Source organism: Taurulus bubalis (assembly GCF_910589615.1).
Source record: "Taurulus bubalis genome assembly, chromosome: 3".
In the NCBI taxonomy this organism is placed as follows: Eukaryota; Metazoa; Chordata; class Actinopteri; order Perciformes; family Cottidae; genus Taurulus; species Taurulus bubalis.
In genome coordinates, this window is record NC_136591.1 from 4,484,687 (window position 1) to 4,497,074 (window position 12,388).

Below are 12,388 nucleotides of genomic sequence, written 5' to 3' on the forward strand. Positions count from 1 at the left end.
CTCAGTGTCAGCAGCACTTAAAGTGATTCTGACTATTGAGGAAAAAAAAGATTCAGATTGTTACCTTTCAAAAGAGACCAAGACCATGCATTTACTCCACATAGTTCAAGTACAGCTTGCAATTTACTTTGGGTATACCTGGATGTGCGTTTTTTTGTCAAATTTTACAGGAATGTTAAGAGGTTAACGCATAGAAGACATCCAAACTTGATTTGGGTTGATTGTGACCAGAAGCTGCACCTTGCGCTGACACAAACCCTGAGGATAGATGTCTAACTGTTAGTATGATACAATTTGATCATCTATGTTATTTGATTTTAAGAAGTTTTCCCCACCATCGAAGTGTATGCTTGGTGAAATCAAACCTCTCCCAATCTCTTTTACAGCATTATCTACATCAGAAAATCTAAAGGACTCCAGGATGAATAAAAAGTATGCTATCATGCTACAAAATGTACTACAAAATGTCTCTAACATTATAGAGTTTTGTTTAATGTTTGCTCTATTTGTTTTCTTTAATATTGGAACATTTTAAATTGCAGGGCCACCACACAGAGTTCAAATAGAGTCATAACAATAATGTTTGTCTGATAGGTGTAACATTGAGTGTATGAATGTAACTATGGCTCTGATAATGTTTTAGTACTAATATTGACAAATGATGTAATTAAACAGCTTGTGTTAAACATCGCACTGTTGGTTTGCCACAACGTTTCCAGGCAACGTTCATTTTTACAGAGAACCCTGAATGCAGCATCCAGAGACATGACTTGAGGGTTGAGAAGGACGATGAAAACAAAGATGGACATCGAACGAAAATAGCGTAGTAAGACTGACAGTTCATTTTCTCATGGAAAAGCATTGGCGTGGCTAAAAAGGCAAGTAAGCATAGGCACTGTGTATTCGTTCACAAATACTGTCGTCTCAAACAACGGCTGCTAGTTCGGTAACGTAGCTACGTTAGCCTCCGTAGCTTAGCTGTTTGTCACATATCGATAGATTATAGCGTAGCAGTATATATTAGCTCTGAGACTAGCAGAGCAGTATATATTAGCTCTGAGACTAGCGTAGCAGTAAATATTAGCTGACATTTGGACATTTCAGACTAGTTTTCACTCCCCTTTAGCTGCTAGATCTCTCGGTCAGCTGATGTTGTTATTGCTCCAATACTGAAATCAAACAGTAGCCATTGTGAATATAGCTGTTAGCACTGGACACAGGGACAATCATGTTGTCATAAATGATAAGCAAACAACCATGACATCTGCATCTGCGTCGTAGATGCAGTGACTACAGGGTTGTGGCTAACAGTGGGTTATAACTCTAACATGTTGTATTGTTTGGCCATGGTTGTATTTTCTTTACTGGCCTCAGATGGTCGCTGTTATGCTGTTATGCGTTTTGACCTAGCTAAATTATTCAATTACGTCTTTACAAGTAAGACTGAAGTTGCATGTGTTGCCTTAGTTTAAATATAGGGTCTTTAATTACATGCATCTGCAATGAAATTTTGGTCTGAACTTTGAATTCCAGGTACTTTCATCGTTATAAGTAGGTAATACTTTCATATATAGATGTTTCACTTCTTAATTGGTGAGTTACCAAAACTATCCTTTTTTTTCTAAAACCAACATCTTACTACCAATCAATAATAAGTAATCAATACATTACTATAAAATGCAATTTCCGATATCTAGAACAGGCATCATGGCTACTCCACATATATGTGAAAGAATCAAGCAGTATCCCTGTCTTGCATCCAGTAATGTGGGTGTCGCAAAGCAGACTAAATAAATGATGACACCCGTTTTTGGCAAAACATTGTGTTGTTGAAATACAAGGCTGCACAATGTAAAACTGAGGGGCTGTTTGCGTTTGTTGGATCTGTATATTACTCCTATTTGAGTTTGTTTCCACCAGTAGTGCACCTTTTTCCTCTACATTGTTCTCAGTGTAAATGTAATTGCGTTTCTCTGCTTTCATTACAGGGATGTCAGACCTCTGACTGGCAGCACTTCAAGAAGAACCCAAGGGGAGAAAAGTGAGCGCTTAGAGTTCAGAACCATGGAAGCTCGCTTTGGTAATATTGTGTTCAGCTCCAAGTTTGACTCAGGGAACCTGGCACGTGTGGAGAAGGTGGAAAAGGGCAGCTCTAGCCCTCCTAGCGATGCTCCCAGTGGGAGTGCCCTCTCAGGGTCGAACATTACCCCTGACTATGAGTTCAATGTATGGACGCAACCAGACTGCAGTGGCACAGAACATGAGAATGGAAACAGGTATAAAAGAAGAAAACAACAACAACTTCTACTAATGTTGCAATTGTATAATGCTATTTACATTAGAACACTGCAAAAGGGGTTGTCAATGCCTCTTTCTAGATAAATGTTTACTTGCTGCACACAACGCATACTATTGGTTACATTACTTTTTTAATCCCAAATCATGTTTTTTTTTGTTTCAGATCGTGGTTTCACTTCAGTGTACGTGGTGCTGCTTCTGGAAAGATACTGAAGATCAATGTGATGAACATGAACAACCAGAGGAAGCTCTATAGCCAGGGTATGGCCCCTCTCGTACGCACTTTACCTGGCAAGAACCGGTGGGAAAGGATCCGGGAAAGACCCACAGCTGAGGTATGTACACTGTCAGGGAGAGGATCAGAAGCCACTGAGGCATTTTGCTGTCACTTCGTTTTCTGACAGCTATTATTCTCTTTCTCATAATACGTCTCTTCTTCCTTTCTGCTGTCCCTTTGCAGATTGTGGATAACCAGTTCATCCTCTCATTCTCTCACCGGCTGTTGGAGGTGCGAGGGGCGACCACCTACTTCTCTTTCTGCTTCCCCTTCTCTTATACTGAGTGCCAGGAGATGATGCAGCAGTTTGACAAGAGCTACCCTAATGCTGCTCAACTCAGTCCGAGCAGGTACAACACACACACACACACACACACACACACACACACACACACACACACACACACACACACACGCACACACACAATACATGTTTGTAACTGGAATTACCGTAATTTAAGAATGTCTGACTCTTTTCTCCCAACAATCTCCGTCCTCTCACTCAGTGCCCCGGATAAAATATATTATCACAGGGAGTTGTTGTGCCACTCTCTGGATGGTAATAGGGTGGACCTGATCACTGTGACCAACTGCAACGGGATGCAAGAGGAGAGAGAACCCTGTCTGCCGAAGCTGTTTCCCGACACCAACACGCCAAGACCACACCGCTTCTCCAGCAAAAGGGTATCACTGAATCATTCATGAACACCCTATCAGTATTCTCTTTCTTAATGTGGCAACGTTAATGGCTCACAATGACAACACTTAGGCTTGAGCCTGATGTGGAATCACTGAATAATGTCAAAACAGTGGAGCTGACCCTCGGTCCTTGTGTGTCTGCATGTGTTTGCAGGTGTTTTTTCTCAGCAGTCGAGTGCACCCTGGGGAGACTCCCTCATCCTTTGTGTTTAACGGTTTCCTCAACTTCATCCTAAGAAGAGACGACCCTCGGGCGCATGTGCTTCGGAACACGTTTGTTTTCAAGCTCATTCCCATGCTCAACCCAGACGGGGTCGTTCGGGGGCACTACAGGTAAGAATTGCACATGTAGTCGCATGCACCATCCAGTCTATAACAATGTAAACATTGTTTGGCTCAGTGCTCGGTAATGTTTAAACTGATCCACAGTCGGGGCTCAGTGGTATAGCAGGGTCATCCTTCGAAAAGAGGATCGGCGGTTCGATCCTCGACTCTGCTAGTCCATGCCGATGTGTCCTTGGGCAAGACCATTAACCGCAAATTGCTCCTGTAGCTGTGCCTGCGGTGTGTGAATTTTAGTGAGTCCTGACGGGCAGGTGGCACCTTGCATGATAGCTCCTCCCATCAGTGTATGAATGGGTGAATAATGACGAGTAGTGTTAAAGAGCTTTGAGTGGTCGTGAGACTAGAAAAGTACAGTCCATTTACCATTTATCTTGTATGCATGGTTTGCACAGATTTTTCACTTCTTTTTTCTTGTTATTATTTAGTAGTTCACTGGTTATGAAAGAGTTTTCTCTTTCTATTTTTAGTGTGTTTTTGAAAGGGCTTGTGAATATGCTGCACTGACCCAACATTGTTGTCACAAAGCTAGTTTGCTTTCTCTCAGCATATGGCTGAGCCTGTAGCAGGGCGGAAAACTTGGTTACTGTTACACAGAGCTGATAAGTCAGCTTCTCCAAGGAGAACTCTCGCTGAATAAATCAGGTTTCTTCCTACCCTACTCCAATAATGGAAACTGTTTTTCCCATACACATGCCATTTAAAAAAACAATCCAAGCCTTGTTACAGTGGAGAAATGTATGGTAGGGCATCTGCTGTGTTCTGTCAAGAATGTTCACAGTACGTATTAAGTATACTAAATCTTTTTCCAGGACTGATTCTAGGGGTGTGAACTTGAACAGACAATACTTAAACCCCAGCCCTGAGCTGCACCCTTCCATCTATGCAGCCAAAACACTTTTGCTCTACCACCACACACACAACCGCCTGCACAATAAACAGTCTAGTACTCTCCATAACAGTCCCACACACATGCAGACCCCTCCCCTGAGCATCAAACCTGCCAATCAGCATCAGTCTCCTCCCTTCACCTCCCTTGAAGTCAGTTTGAACCAACGGAATGCAAAGAATGACAGAAATCCGGCGCTGCCAGAAGCTCCAATGGCGATGGAGGAAAACACCTGGGTCCCCACAGAGATGGGGAAGGTGGACCAGAACAGCTCATCAAGCTCCTCGGATACTGTAGCTCCTGTTACTGTAGAGGTGACGGTAGCAGAGGTGGAGGAACAAGAATCAATTCCATCACAGGATGGGGGAGTGGCATATTACGTGGACTTACATGGCCATGCCTCTAAGCGGGGGTGCTTCATGTATGGAAATAACCTTCCTGACGAGAGCCAGCAGGTGAATATTATTCAATTTACTTGTTTATTTACCTTTGCAGTGTTTTTAGAAAATGATCAAATATTGATTTTAGTTTTTATTTTCTTTAATTTCAGTAGTTTTGATTTTGTGTCTGACATATTTGTTAATCCCCATACGGCAGTACTTGTCGGTACTTCTTTCTGTTACATACATCTAATCGTCTGTGCACTCTGCTTCTTCTCTCTGCAGGTAGAGAACATGCTGTATCCAAGGCTGATCGCTGTGAACTCTGCCCACTTTGATTTCCTGGGCTGTAACTTCTCAGAGAAAAACATGTATTCACGAGACAAGAGGGATGGCCAGTCTAAAGAAGGCAGCGGGCGGGTGGCCATTCACAAGGCCATAGGGCTGCTTCACAGGTCAGATTTGAATGGGTTGACAAAACGCCAACAGTTTGTATTCAGAGTTGTAACCTCAAATAGGAGATGGCAACTTTTTACAATCTATTAACTTAAACAAACTTTAATTCAGTTCAACAAAAAAACAGCTGCTGTAGCTTGAATGTAAATGACCGTATGTTTTGTTTTCAAGTTGTAAATGTATGTTTTTAACATGTTTCTGTTATTGGGGTCCCCACCAGCTATACTTTGGAGTGCAACTACAACACAGGAAAAACCATGAACACCATCCCACCTGCTTGCCATGACAACGGACGGGCAACTCCACCTCCACCCCCATCATTCCCTCCAAAATACACTCAAGAAATATTTGAGCAGGTAGGTAGGTTTTTAAATAAGTATTCCTTTCCATTCAGAGAGAAATTTGAGTCTTTGTTTAAAGTGTAAACTTCACATCGAGCATAATTTTGAAAAATGCAAATAATACACAAAGTTGTGTGAGTTGTAAGAAAGTTGAACATTAATTGCTGACAGATAGAAGTGTGATTATAGATTTGTATGTATGTAGATGTGTTACACCTGTACAAGAGGAAGGGTATACAGCTCTCCTGAGGACTTAGTTATGTCCGCTTTTACGGATCTCTTGCACAAGCATATGTACATGCATATTAAAAACTGGAAAAGGGTTTTATGTGAAAAAATAATAATCTAAATGCTTTTGTACAAAGATAAGGTACTGAAGTGAACTAATGGATGTTGTGCATCAGGTGGGCCGTGCTGTGGCTATCTCTGCCTTGGATATGGCAGAGTGCAACCCCTGGCCACGCCTGGTGCTGTCTGAGCACAGCTGCCTGATGAACCTTCGAGCTTGGATCCTCAAGCACGTCCGCAACACCAAAGGCCTGAACACGCACATCCACGCTCATCCTCTACAAAGAACACACCACAATGGCAGCAAGGCGTCCCCGCCAAAGAGCTTCAACAAGTGAGTTTACACACATCTCTTTATCGAACCCCAAGAGAGCACACTCTTTAGTTAGCGTAGTTTGTAACATTTGGTTCATGGGTTTCTGTGTTTGTCGTAATCTTCCGTCCAGCTGTTTGTCTGGCTCAGCGTCGGAGAACACACTCAGTCGCATTCGCTGCAACAGCCACAGTAGCAGCAGCCAGACGCCCTCCCCGAAGATGCACAGCTCCCCGAGCTTTACGTTTGGCTGCCCCCCATCCCGAACTCACACACAGCACAACGGCACTCACACCAGCGGACGTGGAGTCAACAAGACACTGGGGCCAGTCAGGGGTAAGTTGATCTCGCCACCATCTGCTTGTGTTGCTGGGTGGCATCTTCTCTCACCTCTGCTTTTCTCTTTTTTTGCTCTAAATATCACATATTCTGTCATCTGGTTTCTCCATTTCTTGCTACCATGCCCTCTTTCTGCTGTTGGAAGTTGCTAAGAAAGACTAATGGGTGCTTGATATGTCTGTGTGACATCAGCTCCAGGTTTATTGTGATGGGCATGCCACATTGGTCTCAGATTTGAACACGTGGACAAATGGATTAACCTGCTGGATTTCTGTGATCTGGAACATCAGTATGGCCGTTGCATGATTCCTGCGTGACCTTACCGTGACCTCCATGACCTGCTGCTATCGGTGCATGCTTCTTCTCACCTTTGAAGATTAGTTATAGCCCACCTCAGCCCTGTTTTAGGGTAGAACCATTCTTGAAACATACTGACATCATTTTCCACTTATTTGGTTTCCTTCATATAGATTCTGACTTGTATCTCGTCAACTGGCTAACGATGAGCCTCTGAACATCTTGCTTTTCTCAGGACATGGCTCATGTGAAGGACTTTTAATGTGTGCATGTTCACCCGATCCCCGCTTGCCTCTGAGCAGGTGCATGTGTGTGTGTGTGTGTGTGTGTGTGTGTGTGTCTCCCTCTGTAGACCCTAAGCCTCAGGAGAGGAGACGCCCACCCCACCACCGCTCCATCCTACGGTCTCCAAGCAACAGCCACACCCCCTCCCGCCCCCCACCCTCACCCCCTTCCTCCTCCTCTTCCTCGTCTTCCTCTGTGTGCGCAGCAGGCTCCTGTCCCCTCCCGGCCTCCGTCAGTATGACAGGTCTGTACTCCCTCCAGTCCCCGAGCCTCTCCACCTTGCTCCCCTCCCTGCAGGCTCTGCCCCGTCCCAGGCTGCTCTCCAAACTGAGCCCCCTGCTCCTTCAGGGCCTAATGCCGCCTCCCAACACTCCAGCTGGGCCCACCCGGGACTTAACCTAACCTAACCTATGAGAGCTTGGCCATAGGTGTGTGTGTGGGTGGACTGAGTGAAATGTAAGCTCTTAAAATGACTTGGACTACCAGATAAGTGGTGTTTTTAGTTATATCAAGAGCTACATTATGAATGATATCATTTTAATTTTTGCCATGTTGCACTTATATTTTTGAAATATTCATTGGTTTTATTGTATTTTTAAGAAAGAGGATTTGCAGAATTAGACTGAACATAGTGTGGATGTGTGTACAATCTATTTAAGAACCTTATCTTTTGTTTATTGTTTCAATGTATTTGTATTTTTCTCTGTAATGTTTATATGTGAAACAGTGGAAGTTACAGGATGATCACAACGTTCACTTATAGTCCTTTTAGTAGGACAGAGCCTTCTGTAAACTAAATAAAATGTATAGTGACTGAAAATCACATTTGAAAGGAGTGTGGTTTAGTTTTTGTATGTAAGTCAGTGATTTGGTTCTTAGTTCTGAATCCTGTGTCAGTCCAGTGTTGGTGTTGACATGATGATGTTCACAGTGTAGCCACTGCCAGAAACCTCATCACAGGGCTTCTTTATGGACTTGATTGCTGAAGCAATATCATATATAAACACGTTGGTTCAGTGTTCCAGTAGTTTGACGAAGTCACGGTCGTGTTTCTAGTATTTCAAATGGGATTCCATTATTGATTTGGATTCTTTAATTGTATTACATGTTTCACCAAACTGATGAAGAAAACGGTGAGGATTATTATTTATTCAAGCACATTTGTGTGTTTTCTAGTGTAACGTGAACATTTATTTAGCAGGCTGTCGATATTCAAAGTTAATATATGTTGTGGTTATTGGCGGAGGAGATACAATATGTAGTTGTCTTGGACATGTAAGCCTCGTAGATTAATTGTGGAATTTTAGTGTTTCGTTTGTGATTTTGTGTGCTGTAATCCAAGTACTTGATGATGGTCTGTGTTTTACCACCAGCCATTTAAGATGCACTGAATATGCAGAGGTAGAGCGTGTGAGGCATGGAGAGGTTTTGTGACCAGCCGATGAACCAGATCACCAGACTTGACCCACAGTAGCTATCGCCTGTTCCAGTGCTGTGATGCTAGTTATGCTGTGCCTTGATCTGTTGTAAGCAGTAAGATGTGGAGGCTCTGCTCATTCCTTTTTTTACTAGAACTTTACCAGAAGATTGTATTGTGATCATCTGGTAGGACATCCTCATCTTCTTTGTCGTCTTCACAAGCTGCAATGACGAGTGAAAAAAAGTTATTTATAATTTATGTCTAAAACTCTGTGTGGTTAAACGTACAAATAAATAATAATAATTATAAAGATAATAGATGGTTGGAATAATGGCTCAAACTAAAACTGATGTCAGTGATTCTCTTGCAGCCCCATCCTCTCATACATAGATGGGAAAAATGTTTCCTGAAAGAGAAATATCTTCTTTCAGAGAAGAACAAATGATCGTGTTACTAGGAGCGGAACTTCTGCAAGTGTGAGGGTTGTTTTCACTAAGACCATGCAGCCTCTGCCCATTGCATTCAACCAGTGCCCTAAAAACTGGAGAGAATGTCGATTTCTGTAGTTTTATTCTGCTTTCTTACTGTGAACTCAAACTTCCTGTCTTTTCAGTCCTACAGTCTATTTAACTTCATGAAGAATGACAAAATAAACTTGAGGTTGAAACACACCTCATGCATAGTCACATTCTCACCAGGTCTTTATGCTCCTTCAGAGAATTGTGCCGTTTTATTCAATGTGGTGCTAACCTTCTCCACCAGACTGGGATTGGTAGTTAAGTGTTTGTCTGTGTAATAGAATACCACCTTCTTGAATGTGTTGCTGTCTTTTACCGCCTCTCTGTTTAACCATTGGAATAAAAACTATCCCTCAGTGAAGCAACCTTTTGTGTGTGAGTCCTCTAATGTCTGTTATCTTTGTTTGTGTGTAATCTGTGTTTTTCAGCTTCCAAGTAGAATGTAGTTGATCACAAATGGGTCAGAACTGCTTCGAAGTCCAACCTACTTCCTATTAGAGAGTGTTAGTGAAAACACTGCTCCGTATGCCCGATACAGAGATGGATCTGTTGTAGATACATGAAGTACATCCATGTTACATTTGTTGATTTCATGATTTCTCTTTGACCATGAACATGGTGTTCACCGTTGAACATTGTGTTGTTCATCTGTTTCTCCTCTGCTCTCTCTGCTCCTTGTGTTTATGTCCCTCCGTCTGGTTATCAGGCCTCAGCTGCCCAGACTTTCAGGCTGGAGGACCCACTGCAGCGGGTTGGTCCAGAATACCTTTCTCCACACGGCGTGTGGGGAGAGGGTGCCGGACTCTTACGGTCACTCATCAGCCCTCAGACGCCCGCACAGAGGTTAGCTGAGAGCCAGCAAGGTGTACCGGATTTCTTGTATTAATATGAATAGTTTTTTTACTTCAATTTATTCTGTAGTCTCACTGCGATGTCTTCATCTGTCACAGACTGCTAAAGACGTGGGGCCTGAACATACCCTTTCCTCCATCAAATTTAGCAAGTGAGTCCAATCTTGTCTGTGTATCTTGGGGCTTTTCTAAATCTCACAGGGAAAATGTTTAAGCCAAATAAGTCAAACATGGGTTGGAATTCACAAAAGGAAGCAAATTCGTATGAAAAACAGTACACACTAATGAAGGGAATTAAGATAAAACATGTTACACATCTGCATTGTCACCACAAAACATGGTATGTTGTGCCTGCTATGATATAACAATGAACCACATTGGCCTTTCTGTTGCCCGTCCAGGTATGAGCTGCAACCTCACGTGAGCCGCATCCCCATCCGGAGGGCGGGGTCCACTGAAACCGCTCCTGCCCATGGCAGTAAAACACCCCAGACCAGCATTAACCCAGTCTCATCTGGAGAAAAGGAGAAGACAGCCAGCATGAAGGTCTGGAAGCTGCTTAGACCTGGCCTCCATCGACACTTATCACTGTCAGGCATGTATACTTACACATGATGCTGCTGTGCTGTTGACTCTGTTTGACTCGAGTAATGCACGGTGATGTCACAGCATGAGGGGCCCGGGTTTGATCCCTGTTCCCGGAAAGTCCTTCTGTGTGGAGTTTGCACGTTCTCCCCATGTCAGCGTGGGTTCCCTCCGGGTTCTCCGGCTTCATCCCAAAGTCCAAAAACATGCAGCTCAAGTTAATTGGAGGCTCTGAATTACCCGTAGGTGTGAATGTGAGCGTGAATGGCTCCCGCGAATAGGGTAAGCGGATAAGCTAAAATTGTATTTATTTGTACATAAGATAACAGTGTTGATACCTCAATATACATACACTGTTGAAGACAATAAGTTTACTACAAATGTGTCCAATAATTGTTTGCTTTCTACCAAATACTGGGAAGGAAAGCCATTCCTGTCATCCTCAGCTGTACTTTGTGTTCAGGGCTAATCAGAAAACAATAGCATGCTGACATGTAAGGCCAAGATGGTGAACATGATAAACATTATAACGATCAGCATGTTGAAGCCTCACAGCGCTCCTAGCAGGGCTGTAGTCTTGTTTAAAGGCTGGAGCTATAACAACAATGAAGCTGTGATAACGCATGAAAGAACACAGCAACCTTTTAGAGAGACATCGGACTTAGCATCGGACTTGATATGCAAAACCAACTGGCTGTGACATTTCATGCAATTTCTAAACTTCTGCCCCCATTTTCATATGTTTTCCACTCAATAGAGCTTTGATATAGGCTACTGTATATTTCCATACAATTGTCACATCATTACAGAAGATATTGTCCTTTGTTCCATAAGTACCACGTGATGCATGACCCTGCATTTAGAGTTCCTGCACATATCCAGAGTTAACATCACATGTATTTCACTCTACAGGTGTATCTGGGAAAGAGGGTGCCATGCAGCTGGCCTCTAAAGCACTAATGAAGAAAAGCCCAGACAAGACTCTCCACTACAGAGGAAATACTATTATAGAAACCGCACACGAGAAGGATGAAACAGTGCAACAGGTGAAACAGATACACACTACTTGTCAAGTAACATTAACGTATGTAGACGGACAGGAATGCTGAACATGAATGAATTCTATTACTGAACCTTATGATGATGTCTTAAAAGGTTGAGGACACTCCAGCGATGCTTCTGCCTGAGACTGTGAACACGTGTGAGACGGCGACCCTCTGTGGAGAAGCCTAGCCACTGCACAGAAGAGGAGGCGTGTGCGTGCGTGTGTGTGCGTGCGTGCGGGTGCGTGCACATTTGCTCGTGAGCCTAAATTACAATATTGTGACCAAAACCATTTAAACTAGGAAACAGGAGGGGTCATCAAAGTAGGATTACTTGGGGCATCTTAATATGCAATACAGCAAGTTCAACATAATTTATTCAGATTTCCAGAGCATGCATGATGTTTTCACCCAGGCTGTGGAGCAGCTGAAGGTTTAGTGCCTTGCTCAAAGAAACCACAACTTTGGTTGAGGAAGGGGAGTACAAACCTTCTCCATCAAAGTTTTCCAACTGATCAAGAATCCATACACTTGAAATATTCTGTAACTTTTCAGCTAACACCATTGTACTTCACATATCGTTCTTTGTGATTTTAGTCCTTGCCTTATGTCCCCTCCTCCAAAAAAGATGGTAATTGTTCTCTGACCAACACTGTAATGCACTGGTAAGTCTTTTTTTTTTTACAGTCAGCCACTTCTATTACAGCAAAGGTTAGATTTTTATTCAGACTGATAAGCACGGCAGCACCTTTTTATATCCTGTTTTT

General features: G+C 43.0%; 1 protein-coding gene across 1 annotated transcript; it reads left to right on the forward strand.

Moving 5' to 3' along the window:
• Positions 1-2,064: 2,064 nt before the first annotated feature.
• Positions 2,065-12,300, forward strand: agbl5 (AGBL carboxypeptidase 5; the record flags this gene model as incomplete). The annotated part of the gene is made up of 16 exons (XM_079214625.1): positions 2,065-2,276; positions 2,462-2,633; positions 2,759-2,925; positions 3,082-3,259; positions 3,429-3,607; positions 4,429-4,960; positions 5,171-5,340; positions 5,562-5,697; positions 6,087-6,304; positions 6,417-6,619; positions 7,272-7,448; positions 9,849-9,985; positions 10,093-10,145; positions 10,395-10,588; positions 11,491-11,624; positions 11,734-12,300. 16 exons carry the CDS (start codon positions 2,065-2,067, stop codon positions 11,809-11,811), a joined length of 2,940 nt encoding a protein of 979 aa, XP_079070751.1. The 3' UTR covers positions 11,812-12,300.
• Between the last annotated feature and the right edge of the window lie 88 nt (positions 12,301-12,388).